The following is a 25,820-nucleotide window of genomic DNA, read 5'->3' on the forward strand; positions in this document are numbered from 1 at the left end:
GGAAGTCGATGGATCCTCCATGTTATTCTCAGATGCATCCGTGTTATAGTCTGTGGATTCCAAATTCGTTGTCTCTGGATCCGTTGAAGAAAAATTAACCTTATTATGATTCCCTCTATTCCTTGTTTTTAAAATAGATTTAGGACCGTCTCGAGGATATCTCCGATAACCATGCCATGTATAAACTCGATCATTCTCATAGTCTCTTGAATCTCTACTAAACTTCTTTTCTTTAAAGGCTGTGATTTTATCTTCCAATACAATGATTTTTTTATTAATTTGTTCTTTCATGAGTTTGTAAGACTCCAGACTATTAAATTGTGCCAATGAGTTCTCAACTTCCTTCATTCTACCTTCCAAATCCGTTAATTTGCACTGCTCCTGTTCAATAATAAGCTGGATCAACTTTCTTGAACACTCCGACAGGATCAGATTCCACTTAGTCATGAATTCCTGATTGAACTCCGTGGTAGGTCTCTTGCTCATACGGAGCCCTCTAGGAATCATTCCTTTATCAAGATATGCCTGTAAGGTCTTGCTGTCCCACCATGTGCGAATTCTAGAAGACATAATCTTCTCCAGATCCCACATGAGTTTACTCAACTCCATGTGTTCTTCCACGGGGATATCTTGTGCATTCGTGGAAAAAATCTTTGCTGCTCTCTCCACTCTTCTCTGGTTATTAATATTAAAAAACTCATCATCTTGTACATTTGTATCACTTTGAGCAATCTCCATTTTGTAAATCTCACGGTAACCGACAACACTCTTCAATGAATTGAAAAATCAATGCTCATTCATAAGATATATATGGTTGTGCTGAATATACTGCAGGGAGCACGGACACAACCTGCCCAAACTCTGAAACATCCAAAACTACTTTGTCCAGCTCACCTGCTTCTCGCCGGAGACCGCTTATCCAGGACCGTGCACGGAAAGGAAGGTAGCAGAATTCATTTCATGTAATAGAAAAAATTCCAGCAACAAATCCATGGAAAAATCTTCATTAAAAATTCATATTTTATTTATCAAAAACTTATAAAACAGTCCATGTTATCAACTGCCCCAGCAGAGGACGCGTTTCGAACGACACAGTTCTTAATCCGTCTCTAATTCTTTTGAGAAAAAAATGGACTCATTAAAAAGGGGCTGAAACCCCAACATGAACGTCATTAACCAGTGAAAAGTTTAGAAGGTGCAGCAAAGAAGTTCTCCTATTAACCCTACATGTCCAAAGTCCCAGAGAAGACTAACCACAGTCTCTTTTAGCACTAATTACCATATGTCCAACTCCCAGTTTGTTTTTAATTATTTTTATTTTTAATTTTATTTCTCTTTCTATTTATATTGTTATTTTTATTTTTATTCCATCATTCTATCCTTCTACCACTATCTCCCAATCACAAAATCGGAAGCAAATTCAGAGACAAAAAGTCCCCTTATAATAGAATTTATTCCTAGGGATTTTTTTTCTCTATAATGTTTTTCATAAGCTTCTAACAAACTTTTATTAGCCCACTTTTTTCTCAATCAGAAAAAGGACACTGGAAAACGCTACACATTTCATTCCCGTCAGATTCTATATCCACCATGATATGAAAAACAAAATTATAAAAAATTACAAAAAAATACAAAAAACCAAAAAATTCAAAAAAATCAAAGTTTAGCATTTAACACGCTACTCATCCCTAATATGCATATAACACATCATTCCTCCTATTCAAACCCATAGGGTATCTAGTTCCCATCAGGAAAATCCACTTGATCTCTCTGTGCAACAATAGCCTTTTCAAATCACCTCCTCTTTTAGGCAACTTCACTTTTTCTATCGCGTTTACTTTCATATCTGTCAAATCTCCTGCATGTACGTCCCGAAAATGTTGAGACACTCCAGACAAACTCCTGGTTGTCACATTATTCGCGTCATACACATGCTCCGAAATTCTCCTCCTTAAAGGACGCGACGTACTCCCAATATATTGCAACCGGCAAGTTACACAGGAGATCAAGTAGACTACATAATCTGTACCACAGTTTATCATAGCATTTATCTCATAATTTTTACCTTGACTAAAGGAAGAAAAGCCTTTGGTACCTTGCATAAAAACACAAGAACCACACGATTTATGTCCGCACTTATAGGATCCTTTTGTTGGAAGCCAGTTCCCTGTGGCTCCCTCCACTCCATTCACATTAGGCCTATTCATGTGGTCACTAGGTGACAATAACGCATTCAAAGCCGTATTCTTTTTGGACACAAACTTGACTCCTTCTTTCAAGATTTTAAACAATGTCTCATCAGTTGATAATATCGGTAAATACTTTTTGACCACATGTACCACTTCATGATAGTTTTTACTGAATTTTGTGGAGAAAACCACAGGCAACTTCGACCTCCCCACTACTTCCTTTGTCTCCAAATACTGCGCCCTACTTTTCAAATTAGTTTTTTCTTTAGCTCTTTCCAAATTATCTCGGCGGTACCCTCTGGCCACAAATCTTTCATCAATAATTTTACATTCTAATTTATAATCCTCCTCACTCGTGCAACATCTCTTTGCCCTTATGTACTCACCTGTTGGGATGTTCTCAATAATATGCCTCGGGTGACAACTCCCTGCATGAAGCAGAGAATTCCCCGCTGCAGGTTTTCGATATAATTTACATTCTATCATTCCCATACTGGGATTACCATTCATGTTCATGTCCAAAAAAATTTATTTCTTAATATGCAAGAGGAACAAACAATGAAAAAGAAGCAGGAAAGCCACTGTATGGCACCTGTCTGAGCACACTCTGAACATCAAACAAAGACTGGAGGACAAGGAGTAAAGTGCAAATAGATTTAATAAATAGCAACTGGCACAAAAGAATCAGCGGCTAAAACAGGCCGGCAAATAAAATATAGATGTACTAGAGGACAATTACATATAGGGCACAAGTAAAATGAATAAATAACAGACTGGGTCAAAAACATGAACAAGGCATCCTGCACATAAAGAGCATGGTGTAAAATTTTGACAATTGTTACACATAGACAGATGGAAAAAACCAGCTCTGGATAAGCACAATGATAACAGTGTATACTCTGAAATAACAGAGATATATAAAATAGGATCCAAGTCTCACTAATCAACAGTGCTTAATACAGATGCTGGTGAAACAGCAACTTCTGCAGTGACAGAGTCAAATAGTTAGAAGTCAAAAAGCAGATAAACAGGTTTAGCCACCATGAGGTGCTAAATGGATGCCAATGAACAGTCAGATTAAGTACAAAGACATGAATGCATGAATAAATCCCAGCTGGTTTAAGTAAACATACCCATAAGTGCACAAAGCCGGCCTGATAAGCAGCAGAGAAGACCCCCCCGGAGAGAGCCCCAACGTATACCTTTCACAATCTCAGCTATAAGATTAGTTCATCAGGGGGAAATTTATTTCTTGTTCCTCATGCTGGTGGGTAAAAAATAAATTATGAGCATTATTACTGATGTAAAATAAAAAATCCTTTATTCTATCTCTCTCCCCTTTCCATATAATCAATATATCGTCTATATACCGAAGGTATATAGCCATATCTTTTGATATGTCAGAAAGAACTGACATGTTTGTACAATCAGAAAAAAGTCATGGCTCAAAATTTGTCTAAAAAGGAGAAAGATGCTATAAGAACACTACAGAATAATCCGAATATTATTATAAAAAATTCTGATAAAGGGGGAGCGGTAGTAGTGATGGACGTGGGACTGTATGAGAGGGAAATTTTGAAATTGCTTAAGGATAGTGAAACATACAAAAGCATAGATTATGATCCTGTAGAGAGAGTTAGAGTGGCCCTAGAGAAGTTGATAGATGAGGGCCTACATTTGGGATTGATTAATGCTGAACAAAAAGAGTATTTTATTCCCTCATGTCCACGAACATCACTGCTGCACGCTCTCCCAAAATCACACAAGAATTTATTTCCACCTAGTTTCAGACCTATTATTTCGGGTATTGACGGAGCATTTGTCAGAATGGCTTGATGACCATCTGCAGGCACTGGCAAAAGCATCTCCGAGTTTTTTGTTAGATGGGAAACATGTGTTGAATATTTTGTCAAAAGTGGAATGGAGGAAAGGCTATAGTTGGTTGACATGTGATGTACAGACGCTTTATACGTCAATTCCACACTATCTTGCGATTCTGGCTCTGAAGAATCAGCTCGAGCGGTATTCTGGCTATAAATCTGACTTACAAGAATTTATATTGGAAGTGACCAACTTCTTATTAAAAAATAATTACTTTTCATTCCTGAATAATCGATATGTCCAACTGCAGGGATGTTCCATAGGTTCCAAATTTTCACCCTCTTTGGCAGGGATATTCATGTTCTGGTGGGAAGAGCAGTATATTTTTAATTATTCTAATCCTTTTTCAAAAGATATGGCTATATACCTTCGGTATATAGACGATATATTGATTATATGGAAAGGGGAGAGAGATAGAATAAAGGATTTTTTATTTTACATCAGTAATAATGCTCATAATTTATTTTTTACCCACCAGCATGAGGAACAAGAAATACATTTTTTGGACATGAACATGAATGGTAATCCCAGTATGGGAATGATAGAATGTAAATTATATCGAAAACCTGCAGCGGGGAATTCTCTGCTTCATGCAGGGAGTTGTCACCCGAGGCATATTATTGAGAACATCCCAACAGGTGAGTACATAAGGGCAAAGAGATGTTGCACGAGTGAGGAGGATTATAAATTAGAATGTAAAATTATTGATGAAAGATTTGTGGCCAGAGGGTATCGCCGAGATAATTTGGAAAGAGCTAAAGAAAAAACTAATTTGAAAAGTAGGGCGCAGTATTTGGAGACAAAGGAAGTAGTGGGGAGGTCGAAGTTGCCTGTGGTTTTCTCCACAAAATTCAGTAAAAACTATCATGAAGTGGTACATGTGGTCAAAAAGTATTTACCGATATTATCAACTGATGAGACATTGTTTAAAATCTTGAAAGAAGGAGTCAAGTTTGTGTCCAAAAAGAATACGGCTTTGAATGCGTTATTGTCACCTAGTGACCACATGAATAGGCCTAATGTGAATGGAGTGGAGGGAGCCACAGGGAACTGGCTTCCAACAAAAGGATCCTATAAGTGCGGACATAAATCGTGTGGTTCTTGTGTTTTTATGCAAGGTACCAAAGGCTTTTCTTCCTTTAGTCAAGGTAAAAATTATGAGATAAATTCTATGATAAACTGTGGTACAGATTATGTAGTCTACTTGATCTCCTGTGTAACTTGCCGGTTGCAATATATTGGGAGTACGTCGCGTCCTTTAAGGAGGAGAATTTCGGAGCATGTGTATGACGCGAATAATGTGACAACCAGGAGTTTGTCTGGAGTGTCTCAACATTTTCGGGACGTACATGCAGGAGATTTGACAGATATGAAAGTAAACGCGATAGAAAAAGTGAAGTTGCCTAAAAGAGGAGGTGATTTGAAAAGGCTATTGTTGCACAGAGAGATCAAGTGGATTTTCCTGATGGGAACTAGATACCCTATGGGTTTGAATAGGAGGAATGATGTGTTATATGCATATTAGGGATGAGTAGCGTGTTAAATGCTAAACTTTGATTTTTTTGAATTTTTTGGTTTTTTGTATTTTTTGTAATTTTTTATAATTTTGTTTTTCATATCATGGTGGATATAGAATCTGACGGGAATGAAATGTGTAGCGTTTTCCAGTGTCCTTTTTCTGATTGAGAAAAAAGTGGGCTAATAAAAGTTTGTTAGAAGCTTATGAAAAACATTATAGAGAAAAAAAATCCCTAGGAATAAATTCTATTATAAGGGGACTTTTTGTCTCTGAATTTGCTTCCGATTTTGTGATTGGGAGATAGTGGTAGAAGGATAGAATGATGGAATAAAAATAAAAATAACAATATAAATAGAAAGAGAAATAAAATTAAAAATAAAAATAATTAAAAACAAACTGGGAGTTGGACATATGGTAATTAGTGCTAAAAGAGACTGTGGTTAGTCTTCTCTGACACTTTGGACATGTAGGGTTAATAGGAGAACTTCTTTGCTGCACCTTCTAAACTTTTCACTGGTTAATGACGTTCATGTTGGGGTTTCAGCCCCTTTTTAATGAGTCCATTTTTTTCTCAAAAGAATTAGAGACGGATTAAGAACTGTGTCGTTCGAAACGCGTCCTCTGCTGGGGCAGTTGATAACATGGACTGTTTTATAAGTTTTTGATAAATAAAATATGAATTTTTAATGAAGATTTTTCCATGGATTTGTTGCTGGAATTTTTTCTATTACATGAAATGAATTCTGCTACCTTCCTTTCCGTGCACGGTCCTGGATAAGCGGTCTCCGGCGAGAAGCAGGTGAGCTGGACAAAGTAATTTTGGATGTTTCAGAGTTTGGGCAGGTTGTGTCCGTGCTCCCTGCAGTATATTCAGCACAACCATATATATCTTATGAATGAGCATTGATTTTTCAATTCATTGAAGAGTGTTGTCGGTTACCGTGCGATTTACAAAATGGAGATTGCTCAAAGTGATACAAATGTACAAGATGATGAGTTTTTTAATATTAATAACCAGAGAAGAGTGGAGAGAGCAGCAAAGATTTTTTCCACGAATGCACAAGATATCCCCGTGGAAGAACACATGGAGTTGAGTAAACTCATGTGGGATCTGGAGAAGATTATGTCTTCTAGAATTCGCACATGGTGGGACAGCAAGACCTTACAGGCATATCTTGATAAAGGAATGATTCCTAGAGGGCTCCGTATGAGCAAGAGACCTACCACGGAGTTCAATCAGGAATTCATGACTAAGTGGAATCTGATCCTGTCGGAGTGTTCAAGAAAGTTGATCCAGCTTATTATTGAACAGGAGCAGTGCAAATTAACGGATTTGGAAGGTAGAATGAAGGAAGTTGAGAACTCATTGGCACAATTTAATAGTCTGGAGTCTTACAAACTCATGAAAGAACAAATTAATAAAAAAATCATTGTATTGGAAGATAAAATCACAGCCTTTAAAGAAAAGAAGTTTAGTAGAGATTCAAGAGACTATGAGAATGATCGAGTTTATACATGGCATGGTTATCGGAGATATCCTCGAGACGGTCCTAAATCTATTTTAAAAACAAGGAATAGAGGGAATCATAATAAGGTTAATTTTTCTTCAACGGATCCAGAGACAACGGATTTGGAATCCACAGACTATAACACGGATGCATCTGAGAATAACATGGAGGATCCATCGACTTCCATGGGGAATTCAAAAAACCAATATTTTTTTCAGAAAAGTCAAAGAAAAAAACAAGGAGGGCCGGCCGCAGGCATAGAAGGAAAGGAGTATCAGCGTGGACATTTCACGAGAGGGAAAAAGAAGTAGATGAAGAGAAAGCGCAGTCTGTAATAAATATATCAGCTTGTATTCTGAATGGAAGTGAAATCAAAATTTTGGAAAAAGGTTTAAATTTTGTACCTAATACGGGTTTCAATTTATTTGAGACCATACTTGATGTAAACAAATTTGTTAGAAAATTGACCGTCAGGAGACATTTCTTTTGCGATCAGAATGAGGAGCTGGAGGAACCTCATCCACCCGATGCGGTTTTTTCCCCCTCTTCATTCCGTGAGCAATTGGCGTTGCAGGATCTGAGAGATCTTTCCATAGCTGATTTGAAGCTTAGTGCTCAAGATGATATAGTTAGGAAAAGGAGAATACCTAATCCAGATTTCTATCCTATTGTTTCAAGAACAGATCAAATGACAGATTTCCAGAATATTGTTGAGAAAGAACTGACATGTTTGTACAATCAGAAAAAAGTCATGGCTCAAAATTTGTCTAAAAAGGAGAAAGATGCTATAAGAACACTACAGAATAATCTGAATATTAATATAAAAAATTCTGATAAAGGGGGAGCGGTAGTAGTGATGGACGTGGGACTGTATGAGAGGGAAATTTTGAAATTGCTTAAGGATAGTGAAACATACAAAAGCATAGATTATGATCCTGTAGAGAGAGTTAGAGTGGCCCTAGAGAAGTTGATAGATGAGGGCCTACATTTGGGATTGATTAATGCTAAACAAAAAGAGTATTTTATTCCCTCATGTCCACGAACATCACTGCTGCACGCTCTCCCAAAATCACACAAGAATTTATTTCCACCTAGTTTCAGACCTATTATTTCGGGTATTGGGTCAATGACGGAGCATTTGTCAGAATGGCTTGATGATCATCTGCAGGCACTGGCAAAAGCATCTCCGAGTTTTGTGTTAGATGGGAAACGTGTTGAATATTTTGTCAAAAGTGGAATGGAGGAAAGGCTATAGTTGGTTGACATGTGATGTACAGACGCTTTATACGTCAATTCCACACTATCTTGCGATTCTGGCTCTGAAGAATCAGCTCGAGCGGTATTCTGGCTATAAATCTGACTTACAAGAATTTATATTGGAAGTGACCAACTTCTTATTAAAAAATAATTACTTTTCATTCCTGAATAATCGATATGTCCAACTGCAGGGATGTTCCATAGGTTCCAAATTTTCACCCTCTTTGGCAGGGATATTCATGTTCTGGTGGGAAGAGCAGTATATTTTTAATTATTCTAATCCTTTTTCAAAAGATATGGCTATATACCTTCGGTATATAGACGATATATTGATTATATGGAAAGGGGAGAGAGATAGAATAAAGGATTTTTTATTTTACATCAGTAATAATGCTCATAATTTATTTTTTACCCACCAGCATGAGGAACAAGAAATACATTTTTTGGACATGAACATGAATGGTAATCCCAGTATGGGAATGATAGAATGTAAATTATATCGAAAACCTGCAGCGGGGAATTCTCTGCTTCATGCAGGGAGTTGTCACCCGAGGCATATTATTGAGAACATCCCAACAGGTGAGTACATAAGGGCAAAGAGATGTTGCACGAGTGAGTAGGATTATAAATTAGAATGTAAAATTATTGATGAAAGATTTGTGGCTAGAGGGTACCGCCGAGATAATTTGGAAAGAGCTAAAGAAAAAACTAATTTGAAAAGTAGTGCGCAGTATTTGGAGACAAATGAAGTAGTGGGGAGGTCGAAGTTGCCTGTGGTTTTCTCCACAAAATTCAGTAAAAACTATTATGAAGTGGTACATGTGGTCAAAAAGTATTTACCGATATTATCAACTGATGAGACATTGTTTAAAATCTTGAAAGAAGGAGTCAAGTTTGTGTCCAAAAAGAATACGGCTTTGAATGCGTTATTGTCACCTAGTGACCACATGAATAGGCCTAATGTGAATGGAGTGGAGGGAGCCACAGGGAACTGGCTTCCAACAAAAGGATCCTATAAGTGCGGACATAAATCGTGTGGTTCTTGTGTTTTTATGCAAGGTACCAAAGGCTTTTCTTCCTTTAGTCAAGGTAAAAATTATGAGATAAATTCTATGATAAACTGTGGTACAGATTATGTAGTCTACTTGATCTCCTGTGTAACTTGCCGGTTGCAATATATTGGGAGTACGTCGCGTCCTTTAAGGGGGAGAATTTCGGAGCATGTGTATGACGCGAATAATGTGACAACCAGGAGTTTGTCTGGAGTGTCTCAACATTTTCGGGACGTACATGCAGGAGATTTGACAGATATGAAAGTAAACGCGATAGAAAAAGGGAAGTTGCCTAAAAGAGGAGGTGATTTGAAAAGGCTATTGTTGCACAGAGAGATCAAGTGGATTTTCCTGATGGGAACTAGATACCCTATGGGTTTGAATAGGAGGAATGATGTGTTATATGCATATTAGGGATGAGTAGCGTGTTAAATGCTAAACTTTGATTTTTTTGAATTTTTTGTTTTTTTGTATTTTTTTGTAATTTTTTATAATTTCGTTTTTCATATCATGGTGGATGGTGGATTCTGACGGGAATGAAATGTGTAGCGTTTTCCAGTGTCCTTTTTCTGATTGAGAAAAAAGTGGGCTAATAAAAGTTTGTTAGAAGCTTATGAAAAACATTATAGAGAAAAAAAATCCCTAGGAATAAATTCTATTATAAGGGGACTTTTTGTCTCTGAATTTGCTTCCGATTTTGTGATTGGGAGATAGTGGTAGAGGGATAGAATGATGGAATAAAAATAAAAATAACAATATAAATAGAAAGAGAAATGAAAATAAAAATAAAAATAATTAAAAACAAACTGGGAGTTGGACATATGGGAATTAGTGCTAAAAGAGACTGTGGTTAGTCTTCTCTGGGACTTTGGACATGTAGGGTTAATAGGAGAACTTCTTTGCTGCACCTTCTAAACTTTTCACTGGTTAATGACGTTCATGTTGGGGTTTCAGCCCCTTTTTAATGAGTCCATTTTTTTCTCAAAAGAATTAGAGACGGATTAAGAACTGTGTCGTTCAAAACGCGTCCTCTGCTGGGGCAGTTGATAACATGGACTGTTTTATAAGTTTTTGATAAATAAAATATGAATTTTTAATGAAGATTTTTCCATGGATTTGTTGCTGGAATTTTTTCTATTACATTTACTAACCAGTATTACCAATTAATTTATTTTATATCTTTAGATCAGGTGTTTCTGAAATTGGCAATACCAAATATATAGTTTTTTTTAATTGTTTTATTTTCAATGGGGCAAAAGTATTTTGTATTTTTTTCATATTTTTTAATTTTTTTTTGTTTTTATTGATTTTACTAGCCTTTTTAGGGGACTTGAAGCTCACGCTGTCTGATCGCTTCTGCTGTTCAGAGTGATACTTCAGTACTGTTCTGTACAGCAGAAATGCTGATTTCCTGTGAATGCCATCACTCAGCCAGCATTTACAGGAACTTCATCATGACAGCTACAGGGATCATCAGCTGTTCCCCGATTGTCATGACAACCCATCAGCGACCCATGATTGCATCATGGGGCTGCCGATACCAGTGGGGAATGGCACGCTCCCGACTGAAGAGCATTAAATCCCGCAGTCAACTGATCATATCAGCTGACCTGTGAGGGGAAAAATGTGGTCTTTCCGTGAGAGCCCACATTAAAGAGACAGACATAGCATTGAATGTACAGATACGTACAAGGTCGTAAAAGGGTTAAAATAAACCATTTTTGTGTGGTTGTTTTTTTCTTTTGGCTTATTGGGTTAGTAATAGGGGTGTCTGAGAGACACCTCTGTATTATTAACACCAGGGCTTGATGTCAGCTGACACTACACAGTATCAATACCCAAAACCATTACCTAAATTACCCCGATTGCCACCTCACCAAGTCAATCACAATGAGCTGAGGCAAGTCACCAGAATTGGCCCATCTTATGTGATGTGCTACATCTGTAGTAGCTGATGGCTAGTATTTTTAGGATGGGAAGTGCCAAATAACTATGGAGCTTCCCAGTCTGATAATATCAGCCCCCATCTGTCTATTTTACCTTTGCTTTGCTGGTTATCAAATATAGGGAACAGCGCACGTCGGTTTTTTTTTAAATTATTTATTTATTAGGTTAAACTAGACTAAACACCCTTTAGTGCCCCATGAAAGGTTCTAAAGGGTGCAGGTGTAGAATATGTAGGGGAGTTGTTAAATTATATATCTGCAGGATATCTATTTATTCTTATCTATCTATCCATCTATCTATTTCTTTATAACTTTTTTTTATTGGTTGCCAGCAAGGTTCTGGCTGTTAACTGTGCGCAAAAATAGGACGACATGTGGATGGTCTGTGTGCTGTCCATTTTTTTTCTTGTATCCGTAGACTTGAATTGGAAAGTGTCATCTGATATGCCCAATCAATTGCAGCATGCTGCAAATTTTTTACTAACGCCGATTAGACCTGAAAAAAAATACGCAGATCTGCTCTGCCTCATTGAATAAGATTTTTTTCTCGCATTGCACTTCTCCGTATTATACGCCAGTCTTAGCGTGCCCTTATACAGAGATTCACCAACTAAGAAAGAAATTTCTGGGCTATGCATTACCATCTCTAGCCCTCCAATAGGATCGAACACAGTATATAAATTTTAAGCAACGTGTTCCCTAAAATTCCCCTGTGTTTTTTTTAGTTACATCTTTTTTTGATAAAAACTGGGTGTCAATCAATATGGGCACCTTCATAAGAGCCTTTTATCTATTTAAATAACTAAAAATAGAAAGTCCAACAAGCAACAGGTTTCATAAAGGGGTTGTTGCAGACACACTATTTATACCCCAAATACCAGGAATTTCAGGGCCCCATACCAGCAAAATGTTTAGACCCCCTTGAGACTCTGCCCAGGCTGCATCTCAGCTCCACCTCCAACCCTCAATCCTTCCACAGTCCAACACTCACTCTTGGAAAAGCTCCACTTCTGTACCACATCCTCACCAATATCACATTATTTTTTTCCCCAGTCCCTCTTTGGAAGTTTAATTGTTATTACTCTGTTCACTGGTGCAATGCACAAGCATGGCAATATATTACACCTGTCAGTGTGATTCTGACAGAATGCCTGTTAGACCCGGCTTCTGGCCGAGTCTAATCCAGTCAATCAGGTTCCAATGATGTTGCAGTTCAGTACTATTGCTCTGCACCAGAATCCTGGCACTTTGAGGACTCTGGGGGTCCGAATCCCACCTGACCACCAAACGTACACAAACACCGGTGCTGCACAAATACCATTATTTACCTTTGGTAGTTGGGAACAGGTTAAATTTTAGTGGTAAAAGTTTTGTAAGAAATTGTACATTTTCTTAATTTACAATATATATTAGTCTGCATATCAATTGTAATAGGAAATACTATATAGTATTCAGGTTATATATGTCTTTTTGATGCCCCATTGGTGCACTCGTATAAGTGGTTGGTTTACCTTCTGTATTAGATGAGCAGGAAACCGGGTCACTGGTGGAGCGGACTATACTGGCAATCCGATATCTTCTGGCATGGTGCTGTTGGGCTGTCTTTTCCTTCTGTCCTGAGTGAGGTGTTGGATTAATTGGTAATGTGCTTGGTGATGGTTGGCATTGTCCAGGTGTTTGGCTAAAAACACCACAACACATCTTTATAGGTTTCAATGATACTTTCCTTTCTTTTGTCGATAATTGAGATTCTCTTTCAGGAGTGCTCAGATTTTGAGATGAAGAGTCCAAGGATCTGGACTGAGTATAATTATCACAATCTTGCCACTGGGATCTGTCTGTTGATGCTCTGCTTCCATCATCGTCTGGTGAACACTGAGAATTGGTGAGATGAAGGCCACAGCGGAGACTATGCTCCAAACTAGCACAGCTACTTTCTGTAACTGCTGTGCGATTAGTGCTATATGGAGAAAAGTCTGCAGAACGCAAGGAACCTTGAACCTCTAAAGAACAAAGGTCTTCTGATGAGCAGCTATGAGCAGGGATGTCAGCCATTTCTGACACCAGAATAGAGGTGCTGTCCACAGACACTACAATGTAAAAGATGAAGATAACAATTAGCTAAAATACAACAGTTTGTCTTGAATGACATATATTTTTAGAGATATAGGGAAAAATATTTTGCAATATAAGAGCGAATAATTAATTTTGGAGAGCCCCTCTAAATTAATATGGAAAAATAACTTTACAAAAATATCTCTGGTCTCACATTGAAAATGAATTAAATGGTAATTTGAAGCAATCCAATACAACAAGGAGACTCTACTACTAGAACAATACAAAAATCTTATTTTCAATCATGATTATATTAAAAAAAAAATCCAATGAAAAGACAGAGTACAGGAGAAAAAAAAACATGAGGCATGATAAAGTATGAAGCCATAAATAATTAATTACTATAGAGGTAATATTGCATAGAGAGTTATAATTGGGTGGAAAATCAATGAAATAGATATCTAGCATTTGTCAGTCCAATCACAATAAAAAAGTGCAAGTGAAACAAAGATTAAAAACCCTTAAGATCATCACATGAAAAATCTGATACACAATTTAATTTTTCCTCCCTTTCTCCTAAGAGCAATAACTTTTTTATTTTCCTTCAGCATATACTGAAAAATAATATAAACGTAACACTTTTGTTTTTGTCACATTTTTGATGAGATATAAAACTTTTTCTTTGCACATAAAAGGCTTTTTTCTCTTAAATACTGTTCCCAAATTTGTGTAAATCTGTGTTAGTGAGCACTTCTACTTTGCCCGAGATAATCCATCCACCACATAGGTGTGACATAAGGCCCCTTTACACACTGCAACATTGCTAGCGATATCGCTGTAACGTCATCGGTTTTGTGACGTAATAGCAACCTCCCCAGAGACATTGCAGTGTGTGACACGCATCAGAGACCTGGCCCCCGCTGTGAGGTCACTGATCACTACAAGTTGTTCAGGACCATTTTTTGGTCCATTGTTTCCCGCTGCGCAGCATGCGTCACTGTGTTTGACAGCAGGGACAAACGAGCACCGACTCTGTGTAAGCGGTGTTGTTAGGGCCAGGTGGACGGGCAGACCCAGGAGGTGGATCCACTGGACCGAACTCCTTGATGAAGGTAAGGGGTCCGGTAGCTGGAGCACTACGGGTAGCAGGACAGTCCGTGCACAAGAGTAGAATGGAGAAGTCCCTGGGACCACGGAGTCACTGATGGTAGTCCGGGTGACGGAGCTCAGGTTCGGAAGCCGAGATGTTGTCAGGCGGAGTCCGGAACCGATGGAGCGAGAGGACGGGTCACCACAGGGATCAGAGATGGAACGGACAGTCAGGATGGCAGATAGTCAGCGTTCAGGGTTCGGGATTCGGCAGGACCGGATGGCGAGGCAGGACCGGCTCTAGAAGAGAGAGAGGTGAGTATCTCACAGGAACACAAGGAGACCTGACTCCTAGCTTGGGAAACACGAAGAACAGGCCCCGCCCACTTGGACACTAACCCCTTTATACCCTGTACCTGTGTGCTCAATTTCCTGTCAGTGGACGCTGGCCCTTTAAGAAAGGGTCAATGACCGCGCGCGCGCCCTAATGCGCATGCGCGAGGCCCGGGTGCCAGAAGCCAGGGCAGGGAGCGGTGAGGAGGAAGCAGGAGAGCCGGGCTGGGGCTGAGTAGCCGACGGGCGCCGGGAGCGGGGACCAGGACGCCTGGGAACCGCAGGCAATGGAGGCTGGAGACCGGGGAGCGGCGGACGCCGGACAGAGGAACCGGGGAGCGACGCAGGGAAGCGGGGGAGCGTGGCAGGTGAGCCGGGGAGCAGAGCAGGGGACCCGGGGAGCATGACAGTACCCCCCCATGCCCCCCTCCCCGCAACCGGGACAGGAAGGCACGGATCAGAGGCGTACCCACATTCTCCCGGGGTTCCCAGGACCTATCCTCAGGACCATACCCTGCCCAGTCCACCAAGAAGAACTGTCGGCCCCGTACGGTTTTCATGGCCACGATATCCCTTACCGCATAGATGTCGTCATCGGCAATAGGAGGAGGAGCCGAACTGGCAGCAGCGGAGAAGGGACCAAGGACAACCGGCTTGAGCAGGGAGACGTGGAAGGAGTTGGGTATCCTCATCGTGGCCGGGAGCTGCAGCTTGTAGGAGACCTCATTGATCTTGCTGAGGACTTTAAACGGCCCGATGTAGCGAGGTCCCAGCTTGTAGGATGGTAGCTTCAATCGGACATACTTGGAAGCAAGCCAGACGAGATCTCCTGGAGAGAAACACGGAGGGTCCAGACGCCTCTTGTCTGCATGTCTCTTCATCCGCAGGGAAGCACGTCCCAGGGACGCCTTGACTGAGTCCCAAATCGTTGCAAAGTCACGGGCTACAGCATCAGCAGCAGGGACATCCGAGGAAGAGGATACAGGCAATGGGACGGAAGGCTGAAGTCCGTAAACGACATGGAAGGGAGAGCTGGAGGAGGACTCACTGACGTGGTGGTTATGGGAGAATTCAGCCCAAGGAAGAAGCGTGGACCAGTCGTCATGATGGGCGTTGACATAGTGACGTAAGAAGGAGGTCAAGATCTGATTGACCCGTTCCACTTGGCCGTTCGACTGAGGATGGTAGGCTGAAGAAAAGTCCAGAGTCACTCCCAGATGTTTGCAGAGAGCCCTCCAGAAGCGGGAGGTGAACTGAGTTCCTCTGTCGGACACAATGTGTGATGGAAAGCCATGCAAGCGGAAGATGTGTTGTATATAGGCGTCAGCGAGTTCCTGGGCAGAGGGCAGTCCAGCCATAGGGATGAAATGAGCCATTTTAGAGAACCGATCCACCACGACCCATATGACTGTGTGTCCGGAGGACAGTGGCAAGTCCGTAATAAAGTCCATCGCAATGTGTTGCCACGGAACTGAGGGTATAGGCAGAGGCAGAAGACGGCCATATGGCAGGTGTTTGGGCGTCTTGTTCCTGGCACAAGAGGAGCAGGCTGAGACAAAAGAAGCGACATCCGTCCGAAGGGATGGCCACCAGTAATGACGTACAATCGTACTCCATGTTCTCTTCTGACCAGCATGACCGGCTATTTTCGAGGCATGGCCCCAGTGTAACACTTTTTGCCTGTCAGTCTCAGGAACATAGGTCTTCCCGGGCGGTATCTGGGCCAGGGTGACAGGAGTCACCGGAATGATTTTACTAGGACAGATGATGGGCTGGGATGTCTCCTCCTCCTGCTCCATGGGCATGAATGACCTGGACAAGGCATCTGCGCGTACATTCTTGTCCGCGGATCGGAAATGGAGCTGGAAATCGAATCTGGCAAAGAACAAGGACCACCTGGCTTGCCGTGGGTTCAGTCGTTGAGCAGACCGCAGGTATTCCAGGTTCTTGTGGTCCGTGTAAATAATAACGGGGTACACTGCTCCTTCCAGAAGGTAGCGCCATTCCTCCAGAGCCAGTTTGACTGCCAATAGCTCTCGGTCACCGATGGTGTAGTTGCGTTCAGGCGCTGAGAAACTCTTGGAGAAGAAACCGCAAGTCACCATCTTCCCGGAGGAGGACTTCTGCATGAGCACTGCTCCGGCTCCCGAGGAGGAGGCATCCACCTCCAAGGTGAACTGTCGGTTTAACTCCGGACGGTGGAGTACAGGAGAGGAGGCAAATGCCCGCTTCAGAGAGCCAAACGCGGCGTCGGCCGCAGGTGACCAGTCCTTTGGATTAGCCCCCTTCTTGGTCAAGGCGGAGAGAGGAGCAGTCAGAGCCGAGAAGTGAGGGATGAACTAGCGGTAATAGTTGGCGAATCCAAGGAAGCGTTGGATTGCCTTTAGTCCAGAAGGAGGAGGCCAGTTGAGAATGGAAGAGACCTTCTTCGGATCCATCTGCAGTCCGGTATCGGAGATGACGTAACCCAGGAAGGGAAGAGAAGACTGCTCGAAGACACACTTCTCGTACTTGGCGTACAGACGATTCTCCCTCAGTCGTTCTAGTACCAGCTGCACGTTCTCTCTGTGGGTCTGGAGGTCCGGAGAAAAGACCAGGATGTCATCAAGATACACCACCACACAGACGTAGAGAAGGTCTCGGAACACGTCGTTCACCAATTCCTGAAAGACTGCTGGTGCGTTACACAGGCCGAAGGGCATCACACAGTATTCATAGTGCCCATCGCGAGTATTGAACGCGGTCTTCCATTCGTCCCCAGAGCGGATGCGGACCAGGTTGTAGGCACCCCGAAGATCCAACTTGGTGAACACACGAGCTCCTCTAAGCCGATCAAACAATTCGGGGATGAGCGGCAGGGGGTACTTGTTTTTCACGGTGATTTGGTTCAATCCCCGGTAGTCTATGCATGGGCGTAGGTCACCTTCTTTCTTCTTAACGAAGAAGAAGCCTGCTCCAGCAGGAGAGGAGGATCTCCGAATGAATCCCCTTGCCAGGCTCTCTGAGATGTAAGTAGACATGGCCCTTGTTTCGGCAGGAGACAGCGGATATATCCTTCCTCGAGGTGGTGTAGTTCCCGGGAGCAGGTCGATGGCACAATCGTAAGGACGATGTGGCGGAAGTACCTCTGATTCCTTTTTGTCAAAGACGTCCGCGAAGGACCAATAGGCCGAGGGCAGTCCCGGTAGGGACTCTGGAACCGGAGGTCGTCGGATGGGTTGTATGGTCTTCAGACAGTTCTCATGGCAAGAAGAGCCCCATCGGGTGATTTCACCACCAGTGCCCCAGCTGACTGACGGTTCGTGTGTCCTTAACCAGGGGAGTCCCAGCAGAATTTGATGGGACATGTGTGGGAGGACGTAGAGAGCGATGTTCTCGGTGTGCAGGGCCTGGTGATCCACGAGATGGTGTCAGAGAGGGGTCTTCCATCCACAGAGGCAATCATGAGGGGTTTGTCGAGTGGAGTAACAGGCACCTGGTACTTGTCCACCGTGGCCTGCTGGATGAAATTGCCTGCTGCCCCAGAATCGAGGTACGCCTCGGCCGTGAACCGCGTCTCTCCCGTTGTCACTTGAACAGTCCACGTAACCGGGTCTGAGAGAGTCCCAGCACCTAGGGTGGCCTCTCCTACCAACCCTAGGCTTTGGAGTTTCCCGGCCTCTCTGGACAGGAGCGTAGAAGGTGTGTGCCCTCTCCGCAGTAGAAGCAGAGGCCCTTGGCGAGCCGCTCTGCTCGGCGTTGTTCAGACTGCCGCACACGGTCGATCTGCATGGGCTCGTGGACGGAGACACCAGATGCCGTTGACTGAAGTACGGCGGGCTTCTGCGGAGGAGAGGAATGCCGTACCGGACGTCTCTCACGGGACACCTCTTTGGATCGCTCCTGAAAGCGAATGTCCACTCGAGTCGCTAGGGTAATCAGGGCATCCAGGGTGGACGGTACGTCACGACCAGCCAGCTCATCTTTAATTCGACCCGAGAGTCCTTCCCAGAAGGCGGCGGTTAGAGCCTCGTTGTTCCACCCGAGTTCCGAAGCCAAGGTGCGAAAACGGATGGCATATTGACCCACCGTCAGAGTCCCCTGACGTAACCGGAGAAGAGATGAGGCAGACGCGGAGGCGCGTCCGGGCTCGTCAAAGGTGCCACGAAATGCCTGCAGGAACTCCTGGATGTTCATGGTCACAGGGTCCTCCTTCTCCCACAAGGGGTTCATCCACGCCAATGCCTCACCCTCTAGATGGGACATCATGAAGGCGACCTTGGCTTGGTCGGAGGCAAACAAATGCGGCAGCTGCGTGAAATGGAGGGAGCATTGGTTTATGAATCCCCTGCAGGTCTTGGGATCTCCGGCGTACCGGGGTGGTGAGGCCAAACGAAGCCTGGAAGCATCCGAGGAGGCTGCCACGGGAGCTGGAGCCGTGGATTGTCTAGTGGAAGCCCGAGATGCTGAAGATGTAACCGACGCTTGTAGCGTGTTCAGGCGGGCGTCCACAGAAGACATAAAGTTCAGCATGCGGGTCTGAGTCTCACGCTGGCGTGTGAGTTCTTCCTGCAAGGCCGCTAGTGCTTCGGCGGGATCCATGGCCTGTTCTTACTGTTAGGGCCAGGTGGACGGGCAGACCCAGGAGGTGGATCCACTGGACCGAACTCCTTGATGAAGGTAAGGGGTCCGGTAGCTGGAGCACTACGGGTAGCAGGACAGTCCGTGCACAAGAGTAGAATGGAGAAGTCCCTGGGACCACGGAGTCACTGATGGTAGTCCGGGTGACGGAGCTCAGGTTCGGAAGCCGAGATGTTGTCAGGCGGAGTCCGGAACCGATGGAGCGAGAGGACGGGTCACCACAGGGATCAGAGATGGAACGGACAGTCAGGATGGCAGATAGTCAGCGTTCGGGGTTCGGGATTCGGCAGGACCGGATGGCGAGGCAGGACCGGCTCTAGAAGAGAGAGAGGTGAGTATCTCACAGGAACACAAGGAGACCTGACTCCTAGCTTGGGAAACACGAAGAACAGGCCCCGCCCACTTGGACACTAACCCCTTTATACCCTGTACCTGTGTGCTCAATTTCCTTTCAGTGGACGCTGGCCCTTTAAGAAAGGGTCAATGACCGCGCGCGCGCCCTAATGCGCATGCGCGAGGCCCGGGTGCCAGAAGCCAGGGCAGGGAGCGGTGAGGAGGAAGCAGGAGAGCAGGGCTGGGGCTGAGTAGCCGACGGGCGCCGGGAGCGGGGACCAGGACGCCTGGGAACCGCAGGCAATGGAGGCTGGAGACCGGGGAGCGGCGGACGCCGGACAGAGGAACCGGGGAGCGACGCAGGGAAGCCGGGGAGCGTGGCAGGTGAGCCGGGGAGCAGAGCAGGGGACCCGGGGAGCGTGACAGGTGTAAGCTGGTAACCAGGGTAAATATCGGGTAACTAAGCAAAGCGCTTTGCTTCGTTACCCGATATTTACCCTGGTTACCAGCGTCCGCTGCTTAGAGGCTGCCAGCGCTAGCTCCCTGCACACGTAGCCAGGGTAAATATTGGGTAAATAAGCAAAGCGCTTTGCTTAGTAACCCGATGTGTACCCTAGCTACGTGTGCAGGGAGCCAGCGGTGGCAGCCTGTAAGCGGTGTACACTGGTTACCAGGTAGGGTAAATATCGGGTAACCAAGCAAACGCTTTGCTTGGTTACCAGATATTTACCCTGGTTACCAAGTGCAGCATCATTACACGAGTCGCTTCTGGCTGGTGGCTGGTCGCTGGTGAGATCTGCCTGTTTGACAGCTCACCAGTGACCATGTAGAGACTTTCCAGCAATCCCGGCCAGGTCAACTTCTGCTCCGATCGCCAGGCGACACCGTGTTCCTGCCGTGGATGGTGCTGGTGATTGGAGAGGAGTCGATGTCAGCAGCACAGGTGGGCGCAGGCTCCGATCATCCACTGGGCTGGGTTATCTTGGGATCTGCAGTACCGCTGGCTGACTGTAAGTGGTGGGTATCTCCCAGCTGAAGTACCATCATTCAGCTACAGCTATGGGAAGACACCACACCCTTCTTATTCCCCCTCCTGTCTGCTGACCTCTGCCAGAGATAGTTCTGATTCTGGCTCATGTGCTGATTGTTTTGTGATTCCTGTGCGCTGACTTGCTTGTTGTTGATGTGGCGCCCCTGACCTGGTCAGGCACCACTGAGTACTGCACCCATGCTGGGGACAGTACAATACAGGTAATCCAGAAGGCTGACCGAGGTGTGACTACACAGGCGCATAGTGATCAGGTCTCACACATGTACCTTTGAGAGGACCCCTGGGGATCCCAGGAGGGGGAAAAGCCTTCACCTCCACTGGAATAGTGGAGGGGGCCAAAAGCCTCCATCTCCACTCAAGGGGTGTGGTAAGAGAGCCTGGTTGCTAGGTGGCGTAGGCAAGAACAGGAGAGGAGGAGCAGTGAGCCAGTTTAGTGTGCAGAGTCCAGGGAGCTCAGAGAAGAGCAGACCCCTGGGGCTGTTGCAGTCTAACAGCGCCCGCGCAGTGGCTACCGACGGGGGAGAACGGTCACCTAGGAGTGCTACCCGAAATCCATCTCCAGCTAAAGAGAGAGCACGGAATGGGAAGTAAGGAGACTGCTAGGGAGTACCAGGCCCAAACGGGCGGCAGATCCCAGAGCGGGGATAGATCCACCTTTCCTTGCTAAACCTGCCGGTGTGGGGCCCTCAAAGCCCACACCACAACACCCAAAAGCCGCAGCCACGTAGCCACAGTTAGGGCCCATAGTTCACAGGAGGCAAGCAGCTGGAGTGATCTGGTCCAGGCGACAAGCAAACGGCAACCAAACGAGGGGAGCAGTTACTTCCCTGGGTGACCCCCATAGGGACTAGAAGTCGGGGTTACCCCAAACCACCAAGGGCTAAGGAAGGCGAGTCGGTAGTCACCATCATCAGTCAGCCTGAAGGATACCTTGTTCCAGCCTGGTTCATCCCAGCTACGCCCGGGTTACTCACTCTGCCACCTTCTGTGAGTAAAACCCCTGAAAGACATCCTGCTTGTGTGGAGTTATTCTGCGCCTTGTGGTTCTACACACCTACACAGGGCCCTGGGGCTTGCCTCACTCTCAGGAGGCTATTACAACTGACTGCACCCACCATCAGCCCCAGGCATCCCTTAACCTGCAGTGGCGGTCCCCACTGACCGCAATTCTGAGAGTGGCGTCACGACAATCAAAACAGAAGATTTTCCTACCTGTGACCAGACTGAGCCAGTGGAGTCCCTGAAGGTAATGCACCGACACAGCGTTCTCGGGGCTTCACATTGACTACCCTTCTGCCTGCTGTTTTGTACCTCGCTGCCCGACCCGGATCTGACCACTGCTACGTTTTCTGTTTACGGCTTTGCCTGCCGATTCTGTCCCTGTTCTGCTGTTCCTGGTTTGACCCTGCCTGACGACTACTCTCATCGGACTGCAGCCTTCCACGGGTAGAGATCTCCAGGGCCCTGTGCAATTCCAAATCCCTGTATAGGGGTTAAAGGGTTTCAGGGTTCTGGGGTCCTGCTTGGTGAGGTGCTTCCCTCTAGTCTGTCCATTACATCCTACCTGAGTCTGTTGATCCAGGCAGGTGTTACATCGGATCGCTGGTGGGATCGCTAGAAAGTCTCGGTGTGTAAAGGGGCCTATAGCAAGATACTGATTAGCTAGCATGGCAATTCACAGGTGTGCCTTTGGCTATCGAACAATAAAAGGTCACTGTAAAATGTGCAGTTTTATCACACAACAAAATGCCACAGATATCGCAAGTTTTGAGGGAGCATGCAATTGTCATGCTGATGTCAAAAGGAGGATTTTACAAACATCGACGATTGTCATGGCAGCATCAGGATCTGTGGAGACTGCAGATTCTGGCACTCTGTCTACTAACTTCTCTTATGTCTGTGATCAGTGCAGGCAGACTCGGGTGTCAACCCACAGACTTGTGGTTCATAGGCAGGCTAGCAAGAGTTAATCTCTACTGGGCTGCTTCTAAAGGCCCAGTCACACACAACGACTTACCAGCGATCCCAAAAACGATGCGACCTGATAGGGATCGCAGGTAAGTCGCTGGGAGGTCGCAGGTGAGATGTCACACAGCCAGATCTTACCAGCGATGCAGGAACAATACAGGTCGCAGTAGCGACCTGTCTAACGATCTCAGCAGTCACTGTGACCCTGTCACACAGTGTCAAACACAGCGATGTGTCCTGCCCAGCAGGACATCGCCTTTGAAGAAAATGACCTGGACCATTCTGCAACGACTAGCGATCTCAGAGCAGGGGCCTGATCGCTGGTAAGTGTCACACATAACGAGATCGCTAACGGGATCGCTACTGCGTCATCAAAACGGTGACTCAGCTGCGATCTCGCTAGCGATCTCGTTATGTGTGACAGTACCTTTAAGCTGGGGTCACACTAAACGACAGCGACAACGACGTCGCTGTTACGTCACCCTTTTCTGTGACGTAGCAGCGACCTTGTAAGTCGCTGTTATGATCGCTGCTTAGCTGTCAAACAGCAGCCGAAGCAGCGATCATAACGACAGTGCTGCAACATGTGCAGAGAGCAGGGAGCCGCACACACTGAGCGCTGGCTCCCTGCTCTCCAAGCTACAGTACACGTCGGGTTAATTACACGATGTGTCCTGCAGCTACATGTGCAGAGAGCAGGGAGCCACGCACACTGCTTAGCGCTGGCTCCCTTCTCTCCTAGCTACAGTACACATCGGGTTAATTACACGATGTGTACTGCAGCTACATGTGCAGAGAGCAGGAGCCGGCACTGGCACCGTGAGAGCGTCGGAGGCTGGAAACGAAGGTAAATATCGGGTAACCACCTTGGTTACCCGATGTTTACCTTGGTTACAGCTTACCGCAGCTGCCAGATGCCGGCTCCTGCTCCCTGCTCGCTTCATTTCGTCGCTCTCTCGCTGTCACACACAGCGATCTGTGCATCACAGCGGGAGAGCGACGACCAAAAAATGAAGCTGGACATTCAGCAACGAGCGGCGACCTCACAGCAGGGGCCAGCTCGTTGCTGGATGTCACACACAGTGACGCTGCAACGTCACAGAAAATGGTGACGTAGCAGCAATGTCGTTGTCGCTGTGTGTGACACCACCTTTAGTCTCCTTTGATCACATGCTTAGGGGAAGCCAGGTACATTCATTACCCATATATAAATATATATATATATATATATATATATATATATAGTTACGTAGTTACTTAGGTTGAAAAAAGACCTAGGTCTATCTAGTTCAACCTTCCTCCACCAGTTCTACATTTAGTCACTAAGTCATTTATAACCAACAATGTTTTGTGTACTGAGGAAATCATCCAGCCCTTTTTTAAAAGCTGTTATAGTATCTGCCATTACTACCTCTTGTGGTAGTGTATTCCACAGACTGACCGCTCTAACTGTAAAGAACCCTGTCCTATTTAGGTGTCGGAATCGCTTTTCTTCCACTCGCAGTGAGTGCCCCCTGGTCCTTAGTACTGTCTTTGGAAGAAATAAGTCATGTGCCAGTCCTTTATATTGACCACACATGTATTTATACATATAAATGAGATCTCTGAGACGTCTTTTTTCTAAGCTAAAGATATCTAACTTTTTCAACCTGTCATCATATGGGAGGCCTTCCATTCCTTGTAATAGTCTAGTTGCCCGCCTTTGAACTGACTCTAACTTCTGAATGTCCTTTTTAAAATGTGGAGCCCAAAACTGGATCCCGTATTCCAGATGTGGCCCTATATATAGTACAGACCAAAGGTTTGGATACACCTTCTCATCTCTAGAACAACTGTTAGGCGGGCTTTGCACGCTGCGACATCGGTAACAATGTGTTACCGATGCTGCAGCGGTAGTCCCGCCCCCGTCGCACGTGCAATATCTAGTGAAAGCTGCCGTAGCGATTATTATCTCTACGGCAGTTTCACATGCACATACCTGCCGTGCAACATCCCTCTGGCCGGCGACCCGCCTCCTTCCTAAGGGGGCGGGTCGTGCTGCGTCACAGCGACGTCACACGGCAGGCAGCCAATTGAAGTGGAGGGGCGGAGATGAGCAGGATGTAAACATCCCGCCCACCTCCGTCCTTCTCATTGCAGCCGGCGGCAGGTAAGCTGATGTTCCTCGCTCCTGCGGCTTCATACACAGCGATGTGTGCTGCCGCAGGAGCGAGGAACAACATCGCACCTGTCGCTGCACCGGCATTATGGAAATGTCGGAGGCTGCAGCTATGATACGATAACGACGCTTTTGAGCTCGTTCATCGTATCATCTAGGATTTACACACTACGACATCGCAAGTGACGCCGGATGTGCGTCACTTTCGATTTGACCCCACCGACATCGCACCTGCGATGTCGTAGTGTGCAAAGCCGCCCTTAGAGGAGACTTTGTGCAGCAGGCCTTCATGGTAAAATAGCTGCTAGGAAACCACTGCTAGGGACAGGCAACAAGCAGAAGAGACTTGTTTGGGCTAAAGAACACAAGGAATGGACATTAGACCAGTGGAAATCTGTGCTGTGGTCTGATGAGTCCAAATTTGAGATCTTTGGATCCAACCACCGTGTCTTTGTAGAAAAGGTGAACGGAACGGATTGACTCTACATGCCTGGTTCTCACCGTGAAGCATGGAGGAGGAGGTGTGATGGCGTGAGGGTGCTTTGCTGGTGACACTGTTGGGCATTTATTCAAAATTGAAGGCATACTGAACCAGCATGGCTACCACGTGCTATTCCATCCGGTTTGCGTTTAGTTGGACCATGATTTATTTTTTAACAGGACAATGACCCCAAACACACCTCCAGGCTGTGTAAGTGCTATTTGACTAAGAGGGAGAGTGATGGGGTGCTACGCCAGATGACCTGGTCTCCACAGTCAACAGACCTGAACCCAATCGAGATGGTTTGGGGTGAGCTGGACCGCAGAGTGAAGGCACAAGGGCCAACAAGTGCTAAGCATCTCTGGGAACTCCTTCAAGAC

General features: G+C 45.1%; 1 protein-coding gene across 2 annotated transcripts in view; it reads right to left on the reverse strand.

Annotated features, from left to right (window-relative positions):
- Window positions 1-25,820, reverse strand: part of ENTREP2 (endosomal transmembrane epsin interactor 2) — a 1,488,859-nt gene that overhangs the window by 135,153 nt on the left and 1,327,886 nt on the right. For both annotated transcript variants that reach the window (XM_075342723.1, XM_075342722.1), the window contains exon 9: window positions 12,864-13,442. In XM_075342723.1, the coding sequence (XP_075198838.1) occupies window positions 12,864-13,442 (579 nt within the window). The remainder of the gene's footprint in view (window positions 1-12,863; window positions 13,443-25,820) is intronic.

This window comes from Anomaloglossus baeobatrachus, chromosome 4, assembly GCF_048569485.1.
Source record: "Anomaloglossus baeobatrachus isolate aAnoBae1 chromosome 4, aAnoBae1.hap1, whole genome shotgun sequence".
Classification (NCBI taxonomy): Eukaryota; Metazoa; Chordata; class Amphibia; order Anura; family Aromobatidae; genus Anomaloglossus; species Anomaloglossus baeobatrachus.